Here is a 24,453-nt window from a genome sequence, read left to right on the forward strand (position 1 = left end):
TAAAACACCTGCTGAACTGTCATTGCCTTTAATCTGGTGTCTTAGTCCATTTGGACCACCATACCAAAAACACTATTGACTGGATGCCTTATAAATGACATAAATTTACTTCTCACAGTTCTAGAGGCTGGGAAGTGAGGATCGAGGCACCAGCAGATTTAGTGCCTGGTGAGAGCCTGCCTTCTGATTCACAGACAGCCATCTTCTCACTGTGAACCTCACATGGTGGAAGGGGCAAGGGAGCTCTCTGGGGTCTCTTGTATAAGGACACTAATCCCCTTCATGAGGGCTCTACCCTCTTGACCTCATCATCTTCCAAAGGTTCCACCTCCTAATACCATTGCATTTGGGATTAGACTTCATCATGTGAATATTGGGAAGATACAAACACTTAGTCCATACATAGCTCCTGGGTTATGAGACCCTTTATCTGAGCTGTGGTAAACTTTCCTGGCCCTGTGTCCTGCAACTCCAGATAGCCATGTTCTAGCCACAGGGCCAGGACTAGAGTGAGGCAGGAGAGGCTCCTAGAGCACAAATTTTAGCAGGCCTTCAGTCTCAAGACTGTGCAACATCAGCTCATGACCAGCTTCTGAAGAAGCTACAGTTTAACCAGCTATTGCACTATCAATTCTTTTTTAAAGAAATCAGTTTCCCAAGGCAAGATAAAGGGAATTATGCTATCCGCAACCTCACTTCTCAACTCAGCCAATTCTACAACTGTCACTTGCAACATCCATCCCCAGTGCTTTTTCCAGATTAGTTAAAGTCTTTCTCTTGCACTGGCAGGAAGTCAATGCAAAATGGCTTAAGCAAAATAGGGAGTTTATTGAAGCATTGTATCAGTTACCCATTACTGTGTAACAAATTACAAAATTTAGCAGCTTAAAACAACAAGAACTGATTATCTCAGTTTTTGTGGATCAGGAATCCAAGCACAGTGTAGCTGGGTGCCTCTGGCTCAGGGTCCCTCATTAAGCTACAGTCAAGATGTCATCCAGGACTGCAGTCATCTCAAGGCCCTCCGAGTGGAGGATCCACTCCCAGTTTCACTCTTGAGGCTCTTGGCAGACCTCAGGTTCTCATCGACTGTTGGCCAGAGACACCAGTTCTGTGCTGGGTGTTGACTGGAGGTTGGAGGCCTTCTTCATCTTGGGGACCTGCTGCTCAAAACTTAATACTTGGCTCCTTGCATAAGGTCAGGGAGGGGGAGGGGTATGCAGGAAGGGTGGAGAGAGAGAGCCCAAGGTGGAAGACATAGGCTTTCTGTAACTTAATTTCAGAAGTGACATCCCATTCCTTCTGCTGCATTCTACTCACTAGAAGCAAGTCAGTAAATCCATCCCACATGCAAGAAGAGATGATCATACAAGGGCAGGAGATAGAGAGCTTTAAGGGGCATCTTTAGAGCCAAGTTTAGAACCCAAGTCACCTGAGGTTGAAGCAAGTGATGACTGACATCGGTTTGCAAATCCCATGAAGCCTGTTAATAGACTTGAGACCTCTACCCAAGGCTGAGCATGTGAGAAGAATTTGTGGTGCTTGTGGTGCTGGGTATAAACAACTCTCCCTGGGACACACACACACACACATACACACACGATTGCGGAAGCTGTGGTAAGTACTTCCTCCTTCAGCCTGCAGTCTGCAAGTAGACCATCATGGTGGGCCCAAGGAGACATACAGATGGTTGGGCTCCACAGCTTCTGTCCAATAAACCACTGAAGAGTCATCCACACGTAGTCTCTCCTTTTCTACGGACCCCTCTCCTTGTCCTGCTCATGGGTAAGTCCACACTATGGCCACACCTCTTGCTACTGGTCTTCCTCTGAGGCTGGTCACATTTCTGCTGGGGATTCTATTTGGTAAAATCAGGGAAATCCTCTCCTTTTGGTAATTATTCTGCAGGTTCCACCTTATTCTGAGCTGTGTGTGTGTGTGTGTGTGTGTGCACGTGTGTGTGTGCGCGTGCGCACGCACTGTCTCACAGACACGAATAGGTGATGTGCTAACCCTTGTCTCAAGTAAGTCTGAGCTCAGAATGTCTTTCTCATCCCCAAGTTTTCCTCCTAAGAAATACTGAGTCATGAGTTTATTCCCTGTACAATGTGGATAAAACCCACAGAGAGACAGAGGGAAATCCGGCTGATGTCAAGTCACCTATCAATTTCCTGGGGAGAGAGAGGACTGCGGGAGCCTCTTTCTACATCCTGCCTTGTTTATCACATATCCTGGACTATGGAGGCTTCACTGGGGATCTGGAGATGGTCTGATGGCCTTGGGCTAGGTGGCCTCCATCTGAATATCCTTTCTCTTTGACATCCTACCTCCCCGCAAGGCCCAAGTCCTGCTAGTTTCTGGGAAACATTTCCCAGCTATTTTCTGGGAAACACTTTTCTCCAGTGGGCACAGCTGACCCAGTACCCCTGGGAGGATCTCAGCCACCTGGGACTGTGGCACCTGCTGTCCCTCTGGGATCCTGCTTTCCCCAGGGATTCAGGGAGGATGGTCCGGGTAGCACTAGGGACCTGAGAGCAGTAGGGGTAGGGTGGGCAGTGAGGAGACCTCTAGAAAAATTCCTAGGTGCATATATGAGTAGGGAGAGCCTAGACCTCAGGGTTGAATTTTCGATCTGATCTCTCGTCATTTTCGATTTCATCTTCACTCACCATAAAAACACAGGAAGCAGCAGGGCTATTTATATCTACACCCAACTTGTTGGAGTACTTCTTGGTTGTGTTGGATAGACCTGAAATTAGCCACATCCAATGATATCCAAGATCCAGATGGTCAACACAGTGAATTTCAAGCAGTTCAGGGCAAAGAGGCATCTCCTTCTGTCAGATTCTACCAATTAGGGTGACCTCAAGCCTCACTCTTTTTGGTCTAGAAGGGAGTTTCCTCAATGTTTTTCCAAGGAGCTGCTTCAGGAACTTAGGAGGCAATAAAGTGAAAATTTCCAACATCTACTCCTCTTCCCCACAGCACCAGCTTAAGTGTCAGAAGTATTTGAAATTAAATCCTTGCTCCGTCTTTTATTAGGTGTGTGAGCCTCTATTTCTTAAGTGTAGAATGCAATTAGTAAGATATGTCGTGTAAGACTGTTTCATAGATTAGAGATGATATACGTAAAGTACTTGGCACATAGTTGATGGAAGCTATGACTGTTATAATAATCACAGTTAAGTACATTATTCAGAAATTATTAATAACCGCTTATTAAAGAATGGACAATTCAGTTATCACAATCTCTGAACCCTCTTTTATTATTTGTCAAATGATATGCAGTTCAAAATAAGATATCTGTTACCTGGGACTCCAGTCACTGTACAGGTAGCTACGTAGCACCGTTTGCTGCAACAGGACCTGACATGTGGAGATCACATCCTGTTTCTCACACTGATAGCCTGTGAGGCTTTGTTTATTGCTGATGTGAGAAGACCTGAGCTCAAATGCACCCAGCCAAGACCTAGCACCGACTGGGATGCCAGGATTGGGTGGTCAGTGCTCTCAGCCTCCACACTCGGGGCATCTTGTACACAGAATCTAGGCTCTGCAACTGACCAACTCAGTCATCCCAGGCCAGTGGCTAAAACTCTCTAAATTTCAGCCCCTCATCTGAAAAATGGGGCTACTTATTAGACAATTTTGAGGATTAAATGAAGTGATTTCTACAAAGTGCCTAATATGCACATGGCAATCATAAGCAGTGTCTTCTGGATGGGAAAAGCTCTCTTTCAGTCAACTTCAAACCAGCATCACACAACTCAGCTTCTGTCTTCTGAATCTGCCCCCAGCATCCACCTGAAATGAACTGACCCTGTCACATCCAGGGTCTCCAGTACTGAGTCCTCCCTAGCTGTCTCTCCCCAAGGTCCAAGTGCTCAGCTGATGGGGTTCTGGCCTGCACCAGCTGTACTGTCTCCTCTGCGTCCACATATTCTGTAAACCCTTTATGCTTTCAGAACACATTTCAACCTTTTCCCATCCCTCCAGGCTGTACTTTGGTCTCTCCTCTCTCTCTAACATCTTCTACGTATTTTTCCACCCAGAATCCCTGGTGTAGTCTGGGTCCGGAGCCCACCTGATTTGGTCTAGCTTTCCAGAGCACTCTCTAGAGCCTCAGAAGCCCTGGAATCTGGGAATTCAGGCTGGGGCCAACCAGCAGACACTCACAGGGCCTCTACAAGGGAGTAAAGCTGCCGTGGCCAGATGTCAGGCTTCTGGAAGCCTTGGGAACAATGTTTATCAGCGATCTGAGACTTTCCTGAGATGAAGAAATCAGGAGCTGAATCAATACCTACTACCCCCAACCCCAAAACTTGTTCCTAAGGACAGACCAGATTTCCCTGGCCAAGTCAAAGTCAGTCTGAGATGCCCTGGACAATGAGGAAAGGTAAAATGAGAGAGGTGAGAGATGCTCCTGTTGTTCCCAACATTTAATTAGGAAAATTCTCAAACATACAGAAAACTTGAAAGAATTTTGCAATGAACACTCATACACCTTCCCTCTCGGTTCTACCATTGGTATTTTACTTGTTTTTTCACACACCTATTCATCTGTCCACCCCGTTAGCCATCCATGAATCCATTTTATTTTTAAAAAGATGCTCCATTTTTACTTCATTTTACTTCTTTAGGATTTACTGCAACTTATTTTTATTTAATCTCTACCATATTCCTGAAGGAAGATGGAACAGGTGTGAACATTTCCATCTTATAGATGAGTAAACTAATTCTCAGGGAAATTCAGAAATTCATCTAAAGTCACAATGCTAATTTCCCTGTTGGAACAGCAACCTATAAAGTCTGTTTTACTGATTATTGTAGCTACATTTGAGGGAGCGAATGTTTGGTAAACGAATGAATGAACAAATGAATGAATACATTTTCTAGACAATGGGTCTAGAGAAAGAAGGGCCAGAATCTTGTCTCATTTCTCAACATCTGGTATTTACTCCCAATATGTGTTTATTGAATGAATAAATGAAGGCTGGCTTAAGGAGTCCAGCTGCTCCTCCAAGTCCCTCTTCTGTCTTTGCAGGGCTAGGAGCTTCTGGAAAGGACTCAGCCCCAGCTGTGGTGAAAGGCATTCTAGGGGGTTCGGTAACTTTCTCCCTGGACATTTCAACAGACACAGAGATTGAGCATATCACCTGGAGTGGTCCCCAAGGATCTTTTGCTTTAGCATTCCCAAGAGGAGTTATTGTCTTTACGGACAGAAGCTACCAGGGCCGAGTAAATATCTTCACCCAGAACAATTCTTTGTCTATCAATAAGCTGACTGTGAAAGATGCAGGATCCTACCAAGCCCAGATAAACCAAGTGAGTTCTAATGTCACCAGAAATGACGAATTCACTCTGCACATCTATGGTGAGTTCCGGAGAGCACCTGTGTGTTTTGACATTTAATTTTTAAAAGCTGTGTGTTTTCCTCTCCAGGAGTTTCTCTTTCTCGGACAAAGAGAACTATCACATTGGCCATTCTCGCCCAGTTCCATAAATGCAGGTGTCAAGGGTGAAAAAATAGCCAAAATGTGTTGAAAAGCCATTTGTATACTCTCTTCTGCAACTCTCTGTTAACCATCTGTATTAGCTTTCTAGGGTTGCCATAACAAAACACCAGCGACTGAGTGGCTTAAACAACAGAAATTTACTTTCTCACAATTCTAGAGTGTAGAAGTCCAAGTTCAAAATGTCAGCAAGTTTGATTTCTTCTCAGGCCTTGCTCCTTGGCTTGCAGATGGCTGCTTTCTTAATATGTCCTCCTTGATCGTCCCTCTGTCTGTCTTGTTTGTGTCTTAATCTTCTCTTTTATAAGGACACCAGTCATACTGGATTAAGGCCCACACTAACAACCCCATTTCAACTTAATTATCTCTTTAAAAGCTCTGTCTCCCACTACAGTCACATTCTGAGGTACTAGGGATTATGACTTCAACATATGAATTTGGGGGAGACATGATTCAGCCCATAAAACTCTGCCTCTGGCCCCCCAAAACACATGTCCTTCTCACATGCAAAATAGATTCAGCCCCAAAAGTCTTAATCCATTCCATCTTTAAGTCCAAAATCTTATTTAAATATCACCTAAATCATGTGTAAGTGAGACTTGAGGTATAAATCATCCCGAGGCAAAATTCCTGTCCAGTTGTGAACCTGTGATCAGACAAGTTACCTGCTTGTATGATAAAAGGAGGCATAAGACATTTGCATTCCCAAAGTGAGAAATCAGAAAGAAGAAAGGGGCCACAAATCTCAAACAAGTCTAAAATCTATCAGGGCAAATTCCATTAGATTTTAAAGTTCAAGAATAATCTTCTTTGGCTCTATGATCTATCCTCCAGGCCCACTGGGGTGGCAGCTCCACCTCGTTAAACGCTGGCCCTGAGCAGCAGCCCTGCCCCATGGAACCAAGGAGGAAACCATTCCACCAACTTCCCTTGGGCTGTGCCCTCTAGGCCCATGGTGGCCTTGGCAGCCTTGTCGACCTCTGTCTGAACTGACTTTGGGGTTATTCTTCCCTTTTCTTGAAGGGTAAGGCATAGTCTCAGCTGGATAGCTCTATCGGCTCATCCCATGGAATCCCAAAAGTCTTACAGTCTTCCTTCACTTTGTGCCATCTTGTCCATCTGTCCAGGCTGTCAGAATTTCTATTGAAATGGTTGATTGGATCCATGAATCACACCAGGATCTTCTCAGCCAACGTTGTCATACCCTCAGTGTTCTCTCCAGACACAAATTCTCATTTTTTGCAGTATAGATAGGCTGAGAATTTTCCAAATCTTAAAAATTCTGGTTTCTTCTTGCTTAACAATTCCTTCCTCATCTTACCTCTCTTCTCCCATATTTTACTACAAGCAGAAGGAGAAGACTGGCAAAGCCCACAACACTTTGTTTAGGAATTTCCTTAGCTAAACACCCTGTTCATCACTTAAATGTTCTACTTTCTACAAGACACTAGAACACATTTGTATAAGTTCTTTGCCACATTATAATAAGTATTACCTTTCCTCCAATAACATATTTTCCACTCTCAGCTGATACCTCACCAGAAACACCTTTAATGTTTATCTTTCTACCAACATTAGGTTAATGATAATATATGTGTATCTCTGAGATAATAGAAGCTTTCTCTACAGCTCTCTTCTTTCTGAGCACTTACCAGAATCACCTTGAACATCCATATTTCTATGAACAGTCTCTTGAAGACTGTAAAGGCTTTTTCTAACATATGACTTAAGCCCTTCCAGCCTCTGTCCATTAACCAGTTCCAAAGCCATTTGCACATTTTGGGGTACTTCTTGCAGCAGCACCCTACTTCTGGTGCCAGAATCTGTACTGGCTGGCTAGGGCTGCTGTAACAAAACAGTAGAGACTGAGTAACTTAAACAGCGGAGGTTTGTTTTCTCACAAGCCTGGAGGCTGGTCTAGGTGTCAGCAGGTTTCGTTTCTTCTGAGGCCTCTTTCTTTGGCTTGCGCATGGCCACCTTCTTCCTCTAAGTCCTCAGATCCTTAGGTTGTCTGTTTGTCTGCATTGTCTGTGTCTTAATCTCCTCTTCTTAAAAGGACACCAGTCATATCAGATTAGAGACCATCTTAATGATCCTATTTTAACTTAATTACCTCTATTTACAAATATAGTCCTACATTCAAATACAATCACATTCTGAGGTACTGAGGGTTAGGATTTCAACACATGAAGTTTGAGAGGACACAGTTCAGCCTATGACACCATTTTCTATCAGGTCATTTGACCTTTTTTAATTGATTTTTGGGTACTCTGTATATTAAGGAAGTGGAATTCTATGCAACTAACAGAAATAGAATGAATTGGCTTAATATGTACTAACATACAACAATTTCCAAGATACACTATTAAAAATTTTAAAGGCTCAGGACAGTATGTATAGTGTGCTATCACATATGTGTCTATAACTAGAATCTCTCTGGAAAGATCAACAAGAAACCCACAATAGTTATGGTCTTCAGGAACAATAATTCTTGGGGAGAGGAAATGAGTGGCTGGGGACAAGAAAGCTTAGCTTTTTGTGTGTATGACCTTTTGTATCATTGCCAATTCAATTTTATGTATGTCTTGCCTATCCAAAAAAAAAAGAAAGTAAACTTACACACACACACACACACACACACACACACACACACACACACACACACTGAACAGAAGAGACAGAACAAAAGGGAAGGAAAGCACCAGGAAGAAGATTTGGAAGCACAATGGGTCCTAAATTTAGACCAAAAGGCCAGGGCAACTCAAATTCTAGAAACAGACGTTCCAACTCCCCAGTGTTTGAGACTGGTTCATTCATTCACTTATTTACCAAACATTTATGAGTGCCTTTCATGGGCCAGGCGGGTGTTAGATGTTCAGACACAGGCCCTGTCCTCAAGGATTTCACAAACTGGTGGGGGAGAGAGAGAGACATAATCAGATTACTGTTATGTTGAGTCATGGTGATAATACCCAGAGAGGATACTGCAGAAGCACAGAGGAGAGGCACTCAACCCAGTCTGCTATAAAATAAAAGAAAACATCCCACTGGAAGAGATAATGCTGGCCTTTCCCTTCTGCCCCCAGCTTCTGTACCATCACCACCTTTTTCTCTTAGCTCTGTCCTATTAGGAAAGGGATCTGAGTAGCTTCCCCGTTGCCTTTATCCCTGCAGAGCAGCTGCAGGAACCTCAAGTCACCGTGAAGTCTATGACCGTGTCTGAGAATGCCTCCTGTAACATCACCCTGATATGCTCCGTGGAGCGGGCAGGGGAAGATGTTCTGTACAGCTGGACCTCGAGGGACCCCCATGCTTCTGAATCCTGGAGGGGCTCCACTCTCACTATCTCTTGGTTGCCCTGTGACCCAGACCTGTCAATCACCTGCACAGCCAAGAACCCGGTCAGCCAGAGCAGCTCCCGTCCCATCCACAACTGGCAGTTCTGTACAGGTAACTGGCTCCTTGTAGGCTTTCCAGGGGATTCCAGAGACAGTCTGAGCCACTATAGAGTCTAAATCCCAGGATTCTGGCAAGACACAGGTGAGGTAGGTAGGCAAGAAAATAGACATGAAAATCCTTTCTTCTCTACCTTCAGGAGCCTGAGACAGACTGACAGGGGACTTGGGAACTCCCAGGGCGCTGTGCAATTCTAACGGTAGAGAAAGGGAGGGAAAAAAAGTGTGGATGCAGAAATCCAGATTGTCCTTTGCCTGGGTAGGGATGTCTCCTACGGTCTCCTCAGAAGGGCAGAGAGGGCAGGGGAGGCCTGGGTATGCTATAGGCAGAGCCAAGTGCATGCCTGTGCATGACAAGTGGTCATGGGAAGTCAGCGGGGATGCCTCATCAGAGAAAGGGAGAAGGGACCTGGGCAGGAGGATCTATGGGGCTATTGTCCCCTTCAGGCAGGCTGAGGGTTAAGGGAGCAGGGCCAGTGGCTGAAGCTGCAATGTCTCATCTCTGACTCCAGATCTAGGAGCCTCCAGAGGAGGACCAATGGGGGAGACAGTGGCAGGGATCCTGGGAGAGTCCATCACCCTGCCCCTAGCACTCCCGGACAGTCAGGATATAGAAAAAGTTGTCTGGATGTTTAACACAACTATTATCAGCAAAAAGCGGGGACAAGAAGCAACAGTCAATCAGCTCATTAAGTTCAAGGATCCCGATAAGAACACGATGCAGATCTCCAGCCAGGACTACTCCCTGAAGATTGGCCAGCTGAAGATGGAGGATGCTGGCCCCTACCACGCCTATGTGTGCTCAAACTCCAGAATTATCAGCACTGAACGTATCATCCTGCTCATCTACCGTAAGTTTCTGAATAGAGCGCCCATCGTTAGACTTCTTCCCTGAAAGATTTCTCCTCTTTGCAGCTTCTCCCACCTACCTCCTCCCTCAGGCCTCTCCTCCTACAAAATCCCTCAGACCACTAGGACAGCTACTCAGTTCACACCAGTCAATTTACAGGAGGAAAATACAACCAGCAGCTGGGTAGAATTTCCCAGCCCACATCCCCCTTCTTCTAGGCTTCCAGTTAAGCCTCAACCATCCATCTTTTGGTACTTGCCCCATCCTCCTGCATTGATCACCAGGTGAGACCAAGACCTCTCCAACCTACATTTTTATAGAACATTATCATTTTGCTTAAGGGCAGAAATGGCTGGCATAAAATCAGAGAGGACTGAGGAGAAAGCCTTTAGTGTCCAAAGACTTTGTGACCTTCAAGAGTTTAGAGAACTATTCAGCTTCCCTGAGTGTGGGAATAGAACTCACAGTCTTCCTCCTCAGCCCTGGGCAACACGGGAGCTTGGCTGGACAGTTTGTATAATTTCTGTTTGCCAGCTTCTCCACCTGTGTCATTCAGACGTGGTCAACTTGTCCCCTACTTGGTGTCTCAGTGGTACCCATGGTCCTCTTAAAATATGCAAGCTCAGATCTACTGTGATTTACATATCAAATAACCAAGAGGTAGATCAAGTAAAAATAATATTAAATTGGGAACAAAGGGTGCCAGACTTACACTGCTTTTAAAATTGTTAACACTTATTGAGCTCTTACTTGTGTCAGTGCTGTGCTCACGTCTTCAAATTCCTCACTTCATGTGAGTAAATAAATTAGATGATGAGACCTCAAAATGTAAGTCTTGAAGGACCTCAGGGCATGTAGAAGCATTGTGCTTATTTCTTTTGGAGGGGTAATTAGGTTTTTTATTTATGCATTTATTTATTTTAATGGAAACACTGGGGATTGAACCCAGGACTCTGCATGCTAAGCACGCGCTCTTCAACTAAGCTATACCCTCCCCTGCTTTGTGGTTCTTTGTGTTGATGGGTTTACTTCTTCACAGTATACTGTATAGAATGATGTGATATCTTTTTTCACTTTTCATTAACTCTTTTATTTCACATCTGGGCCTCAAGAGCCCAAAGAGAGGGGAGAAGGTATAGCTCAGTGGCTAGAGTGTGTGCTTAGCATGCACGAGCTCCTGGGTTCAATCTCCAGTATCTCCATTAAAATAAATAAGTGAATAGATAAACTTAATTACTTCCCCCCAAAACAAAAACAAACAAAAATTAATTAAAAACTTAAAAAAGCCCAAAGAGATACAGGATGTGTCTGAGACTTCATAGCTATCAAGGGAAAGGCCTGGTATACTCCCAGAGGCAACTTCCCAGCCCTAAGGCAGTGTCAACACACAACTTCATGAATATACATTTTGAACATGTGAAGACATGGTGACTGCCCAGTGGGCAGGCCTGACTCCAGATCCCATCTGCCTTTCTCCTCACACAGGGAGGCTGAAAAAGCCAAAAGTCACCTTTAGCCTCTGGCCCACAGAGGCCAGCATCTGCAGGGTCAGCCTGACATGCTCAGTGGAAGACAGTGGACACAACGTGACATACAGTTGGACCCCCCTGCAGAAAGAAGCTGTCCTGTCCCAAGGAGGATCTCACCTCAACATCTCCTGGAGAAGTGGAGAAAACCACCCCAACTTCACATGCACAGCCAGCAACCCTGTTAGCAACAGTTCCTGGCAGTTTCTTTCTGGGAACATCTGTCCAGGTTGCTCTCCATCTTTGTTTAGCCAGACCTCAGAGCCTTGGGTCCTCAGATCCAAGAGTTTTCATTCTGAAGGGTTCTCTATGAAGTGCAGTGAGGGAGTTGAGCAAGTCTTTTAGAGCAGCGTATTCCAATAGAAATATAATGGAAGCCACATATGTAATTTCAATTTTAATAACCATATTAGAAAAAAGCAAAAAGAAACATGTAAAATGAATTTTAATAATATATTTTATTTAACCCACTATATCCAAAATATGATCATTTCAACACATACTCAATACAAAGAATTATTCATGAGATAATTTACATTTCAGTTTATACTAAGTCTTTGAAATCCCATATGTGCTTTATACTCATAGCACATCTCAATTCAGACGCTAAATTTGCACAGGAAGTAGTTGATCTGTATTCTGATTTCATACAAGTAACAGTTGAAAAAATACGTTTATATCCAAGTTGTTCCAAATATACTTACCAGTTTTTCATTAAGGAATTGAGTAGCTGTTTTTTAATTTAAATTTCAATTAATTAAAATTAAAATGACAATTTAATTTCTCAGTCACACCACATTTCAAGGGCTCATGCACGGCCTGTGGCTACCTTATTGGGCAGCACAATGTTGGAGGTTTGTAGGAAAGAGTTGATGACAAGTTGATATGGGAAGGCATGCAGACTACAAAAGAACATGGGCTGTGTGAGGGGGAGCTAGAAAGAAAGTCCTAGTGGCTCCTACTAGACGTCAAGCACTATTGTAGTCCTTGTGTGCCTTCGCACAATCAACCTTCACAACAATCTTATGCAGCAGAGATTCTTAGTATTCTCCATTACACAGATAAAGAAACTGAGACTGAGAAAGGGTAAGAGACCTTCCCAAGGTCACACAGCAGAAGCAAGATTGGAACCTTTAGTACTCTATTCTGCTCTTCCCTGGAGGGAAGTAGAAAAAAAAGGAAGGTCTACCCAGGATGTGACAACGCTGGGTCAGGCTGTGCCTTGTAAATGGATTTAGAACCCTGATCAGTAGGAATCTGGACTAGTCTTGAGCCTAGAACTTCCCTTACACCATTTATAGAGAAGGGCAGTGTAGCGTGATGGATACAGGTGTGTAGGATCGGCAGCCTGCATTTAAATCCCAGTTTAGGTACTTAGAATTCTGTGACCTTGGGAAGCCATAAACCACTCCACCCAAGGGCAGTGTCTGCCTTCTGTACTGCTATAACGTCTTGCCTAGAATATGACTGTCCAATAAATAGTTGTAGATTGAACGAATGAAAAGGAATACTTCCTACAATAGCATGGAATTTTAAGAGTCAGGTAGGATGGCCATTATGTTCTGCCCACTGTTTGCTCCAACTCCCTTGTTATTATTTATACTGAAATCACTCATTGCCTCTTCACAGGGCCTCAGAGAAGTACAAAGCTTTGGATTGGGTTCTCCCTGTTGGTTTTCATTGTTCTGTGCTTTGGGATCTCCGGCTGGTACTTTTGGAAGCAAAAGAGACGAGGTGGGTTTCTGAGATCGATGACATCTGCCGGTGCTGGGCCATTTCCCTGGGACCTTTGGAGGCTTCCTTGTCCTCTCATAATCCCTTCCAACCCCTTCCCACCCAATACTGCATTTCTTCTCAGCTTGAGGGAGGAGTGATTTATTATTCGGGGGCTCACATAATCAATCTGTGGGGAAGGAAGGGAGAGAGCTGGCCTAGAGATAAATGTCACTGGCACTTAAAAGTCACCAGAACTCTCCATGCCTCATCCTGATTTTTCCCTTTCAGCCAGCTTGTCTCTCTCTTACTGCAGGCAGCGGCAGGGCAGGAATGTACCAAAACACAACCACTGTTAGCTCCAGACTCACACATACTAGTAGTTCTGACTCGAGGAAGGGAACAAAGATGTTTCCCTCCAACTCCAATCTGAGAAATCTCAAGAATATCTCTGATTGGCCCCTCACTGTCATGTGACTATTGCCTGGGCAAGGGGATGAGCTTTGTGATTGGCAGCTCCTTCTGGAATGTCAGTATTGAAGTGAGAATGAAGTAGTTGCCAGAAAGAACAGAGTGGTTAGAACACATAAGGTCCCTGGAAGAATTACTGTAAGCCAGTAAACCGAGCTGGTGAGTGGCTACCACAGAGAGGACAGAGCTCTCCCTTCCAGAGGTATGGCAGGAAGCTCCAGAGCCTTCTCCTCAAACGACGGTGACCCTAGACTCTGGCCATCCTTTCACATGGGCTTGTACTCACATCAGGGCTCACCCTCTTCCCTAAAGCCTTTTCCCTGTCTATGTCCTCAGAATCTCTCCCTGTCTCCTTTGATTCTTAGATTCGGAGACTCTCTTTCTCCTCACAGCCCTGTTGATAACCCTTCTCAAACTTGGCTTCTCAGGTTCGGCCCCAGACTTCAGTTCCAGCCAAGCTGAGGCCCCAGCTGACATACCAGGTAATATATCACCAGTGACACAGGCTAATGGGCCAGTGGGCCAGATGAAAGTTCCAGAGCATGACTACCCAAAGTGTGGTCTGCATGTGTGACCAGCAGCATGGGCATTCCCCAAGAGCTGGTTAGAAATGCAAATCTTGGGCACCACTCCAGAGTACTGAATGCAAATCTGCATTTTAACAAGATCTGCAGGTGAATCACATGTCTATTAAATTTTGAGAAGCAATGTGCTAAGTGATGGTGGTTTGGAGAACAAAAGCCACAACCAGGAGGTCAAGATAGTAACCAGAGTTAGGAGACACAGACTGTCCTCTGAGGTCTCTAGGATTCCTCAGGCATTGACTGTCATCACTTGGATGTGGCCCATGATGAGAATGGGATTATTGTCTCCACTCCCAAGAATGAAGAAACAAAGGTCAGATAGAATAGAAAATCTGTGGCAGAAGCAAAATTAAAACTTAATTGAAATAAAAACCCATGAGACTGTCTAGACACCTATTACCTGAGTATTACTGAGGCAGCAGTTTTCCAATTTTTAAAAAAGCTAAGGAATGCTTTTTTCAAACAAAATATTGTGCAACACCTCAACAGCACAATGCATGTAAAAGTGGAGCTTCTCTGATGAGTGTTGGGTGGAGAGTTGAGATGCCTGCACCTTACTCTCTCACTCCCAAATCTCAGTGTCCTAAATTACCACCGTGAACTCTGGAGCTCTGGAGTACTAAGGAACCCCCAAATTCTGGCCACTCAGACAAATCCTGCTTTAAAAAACCTGTGTCACCTCTCATGGAGGGGATCTCCCCAAGGAAATGGAATAGAAGGAGGGACTGTTTGGGGGAGCCAGGACCTCAAGTAATCCAACAGTGTAGTCTTTTCTCGAGGGAAAGTGTAACCAAGAAAAAGGGGGCAAGAAATGGAAATGAGGCTGGACTGTGGAGATTCCCATCAGCTTCCTCTTCAGAGCTGGCAAGACAGACCCTGGTCTCCTCCAGCCTGAACCCTCCTTCCTTGGCACCCTGGGAAGAGGAGGAGGAGTAAAAAAGGGTTGAGGACACCACTGTCATCCCTGCACCTCCCTCGTCCCTCAGCACCTTTTCTCAGTGCCCAAGGCCTTCTTCCTTAATTTCTCCACTCCGTCTCCAAATTTTCCTTTTGTCTAAAGACTCTGCTGCTGTCTGAGTTCATGCTGTCACCAATTTTCTTGTTTTATTGAATAGGTTCTTTCTTTAATTAAAAAGTCATATATTCAGAAGGTATAATTTAAATAAATTAAGGTATAAATTAAGAGTAAATCTCCTTCTAAATCCCAATCTCCAAGTCTCTCCCTGAAGAGACTTCCACTGTTAAGATATATGAAGATATATGCATGTCTAAATCCTTTCAGATCATTTTAATGCATTTACAGACCATGTATACACACACACACACACACACACACACACACACACACACACACTTCTTTTGATTATACATATGGGAGCAATCTATAACATTTTTCTGAACTTGCTTTTTTAAAATGACTTTTAATTTAAATTTTTTTTAAAAAATCAGTCTTTTGGGGGTAGGTAATTAGGCATTTATTTATTTATTTATTTATTTATTTATTTATTTATTTAATGGAGGTACTGGGGATTGAACCCAGGACCTCATGCATGCTAAGCACATGCTCTATCACTAAGCTATACCCTCCCTCTGCAAACTTACTTTTTTAACTTAACAGTAGATCCTAGTAATATTAGCATATGCAGACTAAGACTCACTTCCATTTATTCCATTCTGCACATGTACCTTAATTTATTTAACAATCCTTATTAACAGACATACTCATTCCTATAACTTCTTCCCTAAAATATTATAACTGTTTCCTAACTGACCATTCCCTCTCCAGAGTTTCTCCTTTCTATCCTTTCTGCTCCCTCTTTGCAAAGCTTAACTCTGACTACTCGAAAACCATCAATGGCTCCTCATGGGCTTTATCTGTTCAAGATAACCTAGTGGTCAGGTATATGAATTCTAAGGTCAAACAATCCTATGTCCCAATCCTAGCTCTCCTCCTTTTTAGTTATCTTGGGCAGTTCAGTCTCTAAGCTTCAGTTTCCTTACTTTGCAAAATGAGGGCACCAGCCTCTCAGAGTTGCTATGAGGACTGCATGGGGCAATACCCACAGTGTGCACTCAGTAGATGGTAAGCACTATTATCACTCAGCATTGAACCAGGCCACCCTGTATCTACTCCCCGCCCCCCCCCACACACACAAAGCCCACAGAGGGCAGTATTGAGTAGTGATTAAGAACATCAGGGACCAAACTACATATCTTCAAATCCTGGCCCTCCCACTTACTTGGGCAAATACTTAACCTTCATATGTTCCAGTTTCCTCATCTGCAAAACATAAATAAAGATAGTTATTGTCTATGCTGCATGGGTTTTATGCAGATTAAATGAATTTATTCATGAAAAACATTTAGAACATTGCCTGACACATAGTAGGTCCTTAATCCTGTGACCTCTAGCTAGACAGTGTACTCCTTTGAGACCAGGTCTAATTTACCTTTGTGTTTCCCCAGAGTACTTGTCATGGCACTTAGGATGGTTTATTCATTGGGGCCAGTTCTGCCCACTGACAGTTGCTGAGTCCATCACATGTCATGCCCGATGAATGAATAAGTGAATGCTTGAAAGAAAGGAGGAAGGGAGAGTAGAATGGAGCCTCCTGAGGGGACAGGAAAACAGCCTCTCCTTCAGTTCTCTAGGCCTTATCTGGGGTAGGAGTCAGAGCAGCTTGGACCCTTGCACAGAGCAAGAGAGAGGTGAGGGCTGGCACACTTTTTACCAACCCTGCACAATGTGTTCCAGAGCCAACCGCCAGCCACACAGGATACATCAAGCTCTCCCATGGGCATGAGAAGTTGAACACTTGCACTACGACTGCCAGGCAACAGCCTAGGCACATCTCCAACGGCTGCTCTTACAGCAGTGGAACAACTGTGGAGGACAAGGAGAGGACAGAGATGGGCCAGCCTGTCAATGGAAAAGATCAAACGTGTGACTTATTCACTCAGAAAAATGCTGAACATGACTCGGACTCTGAGGGGCAGGCAGAGTATGATCTTGTCACTCCAGGTGACATGGCACCTGCACTCGTGGCTGAAGGGGAAACGATGTATACACAGGTCTTCCTTAACTTAACGGTGAGCTCTTTGGATCAGTATACCTTCCCTCCCCCACTTCCTTCTAGACAATCCTGTATCCTGGATGACTAACCCTTCCAAACTGGGGCCCAGGGGCTTGGGGCCAGGAACAGTGGCACATGGGTGGAGAACTGTGACTCTCTCCATGCTTACCAACCTTGGAGTCCCTTGGAATGAAGGAACTCATCCTTCAACTCCCATTCTTGAGCCATAATTAAGGGAGGTGTTGTGAAACCAGAGGTGCTATCTCCACTGCACTAAGGCAGATCCCACCTTCTGTGTGAAACCAGAACCTGGTGGGGTGGTCCTTCTCCCCAAGGGTTGAGAGTGAAACTCTGGAAAGCTCTCATTTGGGGATTATGGATAACCTGGTGTTGGTCTGTTTCAGGGAAAGACCCCCATTCCTCAGGAGAAAGAGAGCTCAGCCACAATCTACTGCTCTGTACAGAAACCTCAGATGGTGAGAACAATTTTCTTTGTATCCTAAGGCCCACAGAGTGTGGAAGTATTACCCAGATCATTTTAACTGAAAGTCCTAGATTCCCACAGCATGGAGTTTAAGTTCCGTTCACTGTGCACCTCCGGACACACTCTATGGTCAGTATTGAAACAAATATTTCTCATTCACATCTATGTGGCTGAAGGCTGAACATTTCCAATTAACTTAATGATATCTTATATTGATTAATCTTAACACTGACCAGAATGAGAATGTGTAAACCCAAACACTGTATGATCCATGTATGTTTTTAAATCTGTTTCTAATCCATCAAAAAGGCAACTTTTCAAAACAACTGGAAATTAGCCAACAGTCTAATATCAAGATTTTTTGGAAAAATGTGCTATTAACTACAATACATTGATTTCATTATAGTGTTAAAAGACATCTTAAGCTTAGAATTTCCCATTAATAATAATAATAATAATAACTACTTTTACATAAAGTTTTACAGTTTACAAAACAATGACAAACATATTCCCATCTGATCCTTATAACACCTCTACAGTGTGCCATCATCCAAATTTTATAGTCAAAGAAGCTAAGATTCAGGAAATTAATTTTGCTTAAGTTCACACAGATAGTAGTTGGAGATTCAGTATTAAAAACCACAAAGTGTTTTAAAATAATCCTGAAAAATCTTAAACCATTAACTTTGCTCTGAATCTAGTTGTCCACTCCACTTTAATTTTCCTGAAAACATTGAGTCCATTCATACTTTTGCTTTCAAGTCTCCCCCCGAATTCCCTCTTTGTAATATGTTCAAACAAGATTAAAAGAAAAAAAGACAAAAACAAACAAACAAAAACCTCTCAAAGTTTTTCTATTATGCTACTTCTCTGTGATTGATGAATCAGTCAGTAGATATTTATTGAACACCTTTGTTTGCCCAGAACTGGGCTAAGTGCTATGGGGATTTAGATATTTTTAAGACACCATCTTTGACCTTGAAGATTTGTTATCTATCCTTTTTTGGAGGAGGGTTGGAGCTGATCCAGTCACCTAGAAGAGAGAAAGTACTCCACATGACCACTTATTACATGTCCAATTCTCAAGGGTTTTTCAGGCATTGGAAATGGTAGATAGCACTGCACTGAGGTAGACAGGAGAGACTTCATGAAAAATACAACTGGGGTTGGACTTTAAAAAATGGATAGAATTTCTCAGTAAACACTTGTGCAGGAGAGGAGGGTACAGGTCAGTGGTAGAGTGCATACCTAGCATGCATTAGGTCCTGGATTCAATCCCCAGTACCTCCACTAAAAAAATAAATAAACCTAATTACCTCTGCCCTGAAGAAATTTTTTTAATTAAAAACAAACAAAAACAAAAAACTTGTGCAGATACTCAGTTCAGTTCAACCATCATGGGTTTATGTCCTGATTACTAGAGCACGGCATAATGCCTAGCCATCTAGGAACTTTATCTGTATTCTTCACTGCTTCTCAAAGCTGCTTGGGCCTGGCCCTTTGTATTTGGGTCAATACTGGTCACTCTTAAAGCCATGGACATCAGTCCCTGTTCTGAGTTTCAGAATGGCAATGAGTTCCCCCTTGTCTGGGTCAGTTCTGCCTGGCTCCTAACCACCCTAGGCGCTTAAGACGGGGGAAACACTCTCACCCACGGTGTAAGTGGAAATCAGCGCATTTGCTCAGCCAAGCTCTCGACAGTTTATCCTTTACCTTTGGGATTTTCAGGACCAGGAATCCTGGTTCCAGGGCTCCTAAAGCCATTATTTCCCACTTGATCAGGAAATTCTGAAACCTACTTTAGTTATTATTTCTCTGACGTGTGTCTCTGCACAATATCTCAAAGACGGTTTGTGCTACTCCCAAGCTATTGCTGGTACCTAACTTCCCCTCCTCTCTGCATCAGCTCAGGTCTCATCTGCTCTTTACAGCCTTTCCTGAACACTCCCAGACAAGGGATCCTCAGAATCCTTGGAACATGGAGGTCAAATGGGCTGGATCATTACCTTGGAACATAACCTCTATCACCTGAATTATATTTATATAAATGTTTGTATTTTTCTCTAGCTAAGGTAGAGATTGGGATCATTAGACTGTAGCTTCTTGAAAGCAAGGCCTTTTATTGTCATTTTTGTTACCCTCAATTTGCTGCTCTGAACTGTCTTATGTCTCCCTTTCAGAGAGCCCACCTCATGGTCCTCACCATAAGGGGATTCTCCATAAATGCTTGTCATCAGCTTAGTTAATTGCTCTGTCCCTGGGCCAGTCCATATGACTTTACTTTCTATAGAAGGGACCAATCATAGCCTGATCTCACCTTCTTCTCTCTCACCAGCACAGGGCCAAAGAAAACCGGTGCCTTCTAAGCTTTATTAATCATATTCTTGTGTGTCTTTCGGCTCACAGGCGGGTCCACTTCCACAACAGAATGATCCCGAGTCTCCTGAAATTCCTACCTATGAAAATCTCACCTGAAAAGAACAGCAGTTGCCTCCTTTCTCCGCTGGACTTCATAGAGCCTGCGGCTCCTGCAAACTGAAGCACTTCAGTATTTTCTTTAGTGTCTCAGTGATGCCTGGATTTGACCCTCCCTGTTCCTCTCACGCCCGGTGATTTCCCAAGCACAATAACAGATCAGACACAGACTCTTGCTTGGAGTCTCCTGGCTCTGTTTGTCTCCTTGCAGGCTCATACTGTTTCCTCCTCTCTGCTCAGATGCACACCTCAAAACTCTGCCAAGAGAATCTGGACCTTTGCATTGTCTGCTAAACTGCTGCTAAGATAAATCTAACAGGTGGTTTCACTTATGGACACAACGATTTAGATGAAATCATGTCCTGTAGGATTTTTCAAAATAAAAGGCTAGAAATAACCTTAATGTTCATTTAATAGGAATCTAGTTAAATGCATGAAAGTATACCCATGCAATGGCAAAACCTGCCAATTTTGCAAAGAAAGGAAAGACTAATATGTGCTAATATAGAAAGAGCTCTAGGATAAATTGTTGAATGGCAAGAACAAAGCCCAGGACAGTGTGTAGGATATGGTACCAGCTGGATAAAAAAAGAAATAAATAGCTAGATGTCTATGTGAATAGAGAAAATTTCTGAAAGGAGATACAAAAAAATCAGTGACTGCCTCTGGGGAGGGAACTGGGTTGTTGGGTTTGTTGGTCTTTTGGATTTTGGTTTTTTTAATGCATGCTTTTTTATACTGCTAGATTTTTTTTTAACCATGTGTATCACTCTTTTGATATATTTTTTAAGTGCTTAAAATGCCTCTTCTGTATAAGCTTCCCATATTTACCCAAAAGAATTTCCTTCCTTATTGTCAGGTCTGGCTGCAGAACAGCCATAGTAACTCTCTTCTCCTCCAAAGTGTGGCCTCCGCCCTGTCCCCCTGTCAGTCAGTTGCACTGCCCTTGACTTACATTCACAACACTCTTATGTGCATTTGTGTAACTCATGCTTTGCAGCCCATTATGGCTTTTAATGCTGGGCTTCTGCTGTCATGCTCTCCTGCACATGGTCCATGGAGTCGCGATGTCTTCTGTGACCTGCAGTGGGTACTCCTGGGAGCCAGGCAGTGCTTCGTACACAGCAGGAGCTTAGTTACTGCTTGTTCATTGGCTGGTCGTTGCCTGGATAGTATCTTTCTAAGGCATTATCTCAGAAGCTCAGCAAACACACTGGATGATGATGATGTACTTTATTACACTCCAGAATAGAGGTTCCCAAAAGGCCCTGGGCACATAGGGTCTCCTTAGCTCCTTAAATAAATCTGGCCAGTTCAAGATCCACACATCTCAGGACACATGAACGGTCAGCATCTACAACGCCCACCATCTCCCATTCCCTCTGCTCACCAGATTCCTTGACTCTGTGGCTCAGCTCCCCCTCCTTTTGCATATATTTTCCTGATTTTCACCCTTGACACCTTTTCTGGGATATGGTCTGTCCACATTTGTCTCCAAGAAAAAGCTATTCTGGCCAGCCACGCACCCATGGGGAGAGGGACCAGGTAGGGCATGAGCGAGTGGCCATCCCATGAGATTAAATGCCTCCCCGGATCCAGGGACCCTAGAATTTGCTGTTCCATAATGAACAAGGCTGGGAGACACTGACAGCTCACCAGGGGGCCAGTTTCTTCTCCAGCAGGAGTTCAACAGACATGTGTTTATTGATGGCCCACAAGTGCCCTTTGGCTGCTATAGAGGAAAAAGTACTGAATAAAGAGGAGACACATGAATTTTATTCAAGAAAAAAATTCAGGCTGCTTCTAAATACCAACACAATTTTGTATTAAATTCATACATTAAATACAGAGTAGGGCAATTGAAGAATCAGATTCCATGCAATATCACCTGTTGGGGTCTCTGAGTAAGATCTCTTCCAGTTCATCCTCCCTTTCTTGGGTTCAGCCAGAGTCTCAGCCCTGCTCCCCACAGCCCTGTGGAAGGGTCTGTCCTGAAGACTCAGAGGAGCCCAGCATAATGTCTGGTTCCCAATCACTCAGCTGTCTGAGTCCTCCCTCCATCATGTGCCATGGGGAGCACTCATGGTGGACTCAGAACCTAAATACAGTATTGTTTCTGACTGTGAAGAATGTGTAAAGAAACCAAAGTAGATTCCTAATAATGTGTTTCTGTAAATCAAACATCATACTATAGACAAAACTTGTCCCACGGCCAGATTATCAAGATGGCATGGGCTCTGGCTGGTTTTCCCACTCAGAGATGGGCTTGCTTTGCACCGTCTAGTTTCATTCCTGTCCACACTCCTTTGTGACCACCTGGCCAGAAGTAAAGGCTTAATATGTGGTGGAGGAGTTTTTCCTCTGTGTTTGGGTAAAGCCCAAGCCTGGCCCCTTTGGGGAACCTGCCAGCTGGCTTAAAGCTATTTTGTCCACTTTCACAGAGGGGGCTGGTTCTCTTCCTCTGAGTCCCCATTATCTTTCCTTCCTCTTTGAAAGATGGCCTGGGCAAGGGAAGGGTCTAGAAATGTGGTCATCCTTGATTAGAGAGGAGGGAAGACATATAACAAATTAGGAAACCAGGGGAAGGGAATCTGTATGCTAATAATAACACCACCAAACATTTGCACAGCACTTAAAAGATGACCAGTACTTGGACTTTCTGGGTGGTCTTTTGTGAACTACCCAATACCTCTACCCACTCTTGTCCGGTCTGTTAAGTTGAGATACTATTTTACGGCCTTGCTCTTATACTGGCTGTTAGAAATCATTTTCAAAGCAAAATATAGACCATGAACAAACTCCTGTATCCTCTCCAGACTGGGAATTGTTCCAGAGAGTCATGCAGTATCATCCATTGGACTGGTTCCCAAAGCAGAAGCTGGGCTGTAAGAGAGGGGATAATGGCTGCAGTAACTAGGAATAGACGCAGAAGTTCTCCAGCTCCCTGCGGCTCAGTCGAGCAGGGTTCTTGGCTTTGGATGCTCTGTTTCCAACCTGCAGAAGAAAAGGAGAAATTCAGCCCCTCCCACTAAAAGATCCTTACAACAACCCTGTGGGCTCTGAATTATTATTCCCATTCATAGTTCATAAAAGAAGGAAGCTCAGACAGGTGAAGCAAATGACTCAGGGTCAACAGTGTGAAGGACAGGAGAGGCTTGAATCCAGTTCTTCTGGCTCCAGTTCTAGTGCTTTTTAACCACACTGAGTTTCTTCATGACCCACCTAGACTGCCTCAGCCCACACGGTGTCCTCTACAGCCCTGGACTGTCCAGTTGGCCTTAATGTGTGGCTACAGCAGAAGTGCCAGGAATCCCAGGGAGGCATCCATCTACCTTCTCCCTTGTGACCCGGTGGCAACATCTTTATTGGGCCACAGGTGGAATCTTGGGTGTAATATGAGGCTGATGAGTCAGGTAATCTCCATGCCCTAAATTTTCTAGGTATAAATGGAAAGGATAATTCTACCTACCTCATAGCATTCTGTGAGGATTAAATGAGAGTTCACATGAAGCCACTGGTAGGCTACCATATATATAATAAGCCCTCAATAAAATTGAGTCCTTATTTTCCATTCCCTACATGGCCTGATGGGAATCAATTCATCCACCAGCTCAGTGCTCACATTCATGCAGTGTTTATCCCAACAGCAACTGAAAATCATCTATGTCCTAGAATGCTACCCAATTAATTGCTAATTTGAGAAAATCATTTAGATTCATTTATCGTCCCTTCTCTGTTCCCCATCCCCCTACACACACACCCTTGGAAAGGAAAGATGTCCAGTGTATGGCCCACAACTGGGAACTCAGTGAGAGTCAAACTCCAAAACAGGATAGGACCTCAGTTTAGACCATCTCTTTGAACCTCAGTTTCTTTGTCTCTAAAATGAAGATTTGGATTCGAAGGTCCCTAAAATCCCTATAGCACTGAGACTCTATAGATGACTTTTCACAAGTGTACAACTTCACGTCCATGCTATGAGCACTAAACCCAATCAGAAGGAGTTCCAGAATCTTACCTCTTCATAGATAGTTTTACTGAAGGAAGGGCTGGGGCTCCTCTTCTTGGATCCAGACTAGAAATTCAGAGGATAAAGAGTATTTAACTTCAAGTTAAGGAATGTCCCGCTCCTAACTCTAATTAGAAAAGGTGCATGCTCCCCAATGTTCATAGTAGCACTGTATACAATAGCCAAGACATGGAAACAGCCTAAATGTCCATCGACAGATGACTGGATAAAGAAGCTGTGGCATATTTATACAATGGAATACTACTCAGCCATAAAAAGGGAATAAAATAATGCCATTT

At 43.8% G+C, this 24,453-nt stretch overlaps 2 protein-coding genes across 12 annotated transcripts in view; one reads left to right on the forward strand and one right to left on the reverse strand.

Moving 5' to 3' along the window:
- Positions 1 to 1,626: 1,626 nt before the first annotated feature.
- Positions 1,627 to 20,542, forward strand: LOC105100125 (T-lymphocyte surface antigen Ly-9). 3 transcript variants are annotated; one of them, XM_010993081.3, is made up of 10 exons: positions 1,627 to 1,785; positions 5,045 to 5,374; positions 8,688 to 8,963; positions 9,481 to 9,819; positions 11,304 to 11,573; positions 12,974 to 13,078; positions 13,957 to 14,010; positions 16,868 to 17,202; positions 17,591 to 17,662; positions 20,077 to 20,542. In XM_010993081.3, exons 1-10 carry the CDS (start codon positions 1,662 to 1,664, stop codon positions 20,143 to 20,145), a joined length of 1,974 nt encoding a protein of 657 aa, XP_010991383.2. In that variant the 5' UTR covers positions 1,627 to 1,661; the 3' UTR covers positions 20,146 to 20,542. The 3 variants fall into 3 exon arrangements, with proteins under 3 accessions (XP_010991383.2, XP_010991385.2, XP_010991386.2); XM_010993083.3 differs by lacking the exon at positions 11,304 to 11,573; XM_010993084.3 differs by lacking the exon at positions 5,045 to 5,374 and having other exon boundaries at positions 1,631 to 1,785.
- A 1,357-nt stretch (positions 20,543 to 21,899) lies between these two features.
- The window catches only part of CD244 (CD244 molecule), a 29,917-nt gene continuing 27,363 nt past the window's right edge, over positions 21,900 to 24,453 (reverse strand). For 5 of the 9 annotated variants that reach the window (XM_010993078.3, XM_064477904.1, XM_064477906.1 and 2 more), the window contains 2 exons: positions 24,164 to 24,220; positions 21,900 to 23,139 (listed from right to left, as the gene is read on the reverse strand). In XM_010993078.3, the coding sequence (XP_010991380.2) occupies positions 23,059 to 23,139; positions 24,164 to 24,220 (138 nt within the window). In that variant the 3' untranslated portion in view covers positions 21,900 to 23,058. Of the gene's footprint in view, positions 23,140 to 24,161; positions 24,221 to 24,453 lie in introns of those variants that run through there. The other 4 variants (XR_010377508.1, XR_010377510.1, XR_010377509.1 and 1 more) reach the window with 3 other exon arrangements.

Source organism: Camelus dromedarius, chromosome 23 (assembly GCF_036321535.1).
Source record: "Camelus dromedarius isolate mCamDro1 chromosome 23, mCamDro1.pat, whole genome shotgun sequence".
Classification (NCBI taxonomy): domain Eukaryota; kingdom Metazoa; phylum Chordata; class Mammalia; order Artiodactyla; family Camelidae; genus Camelus; species Camelus dromedarius.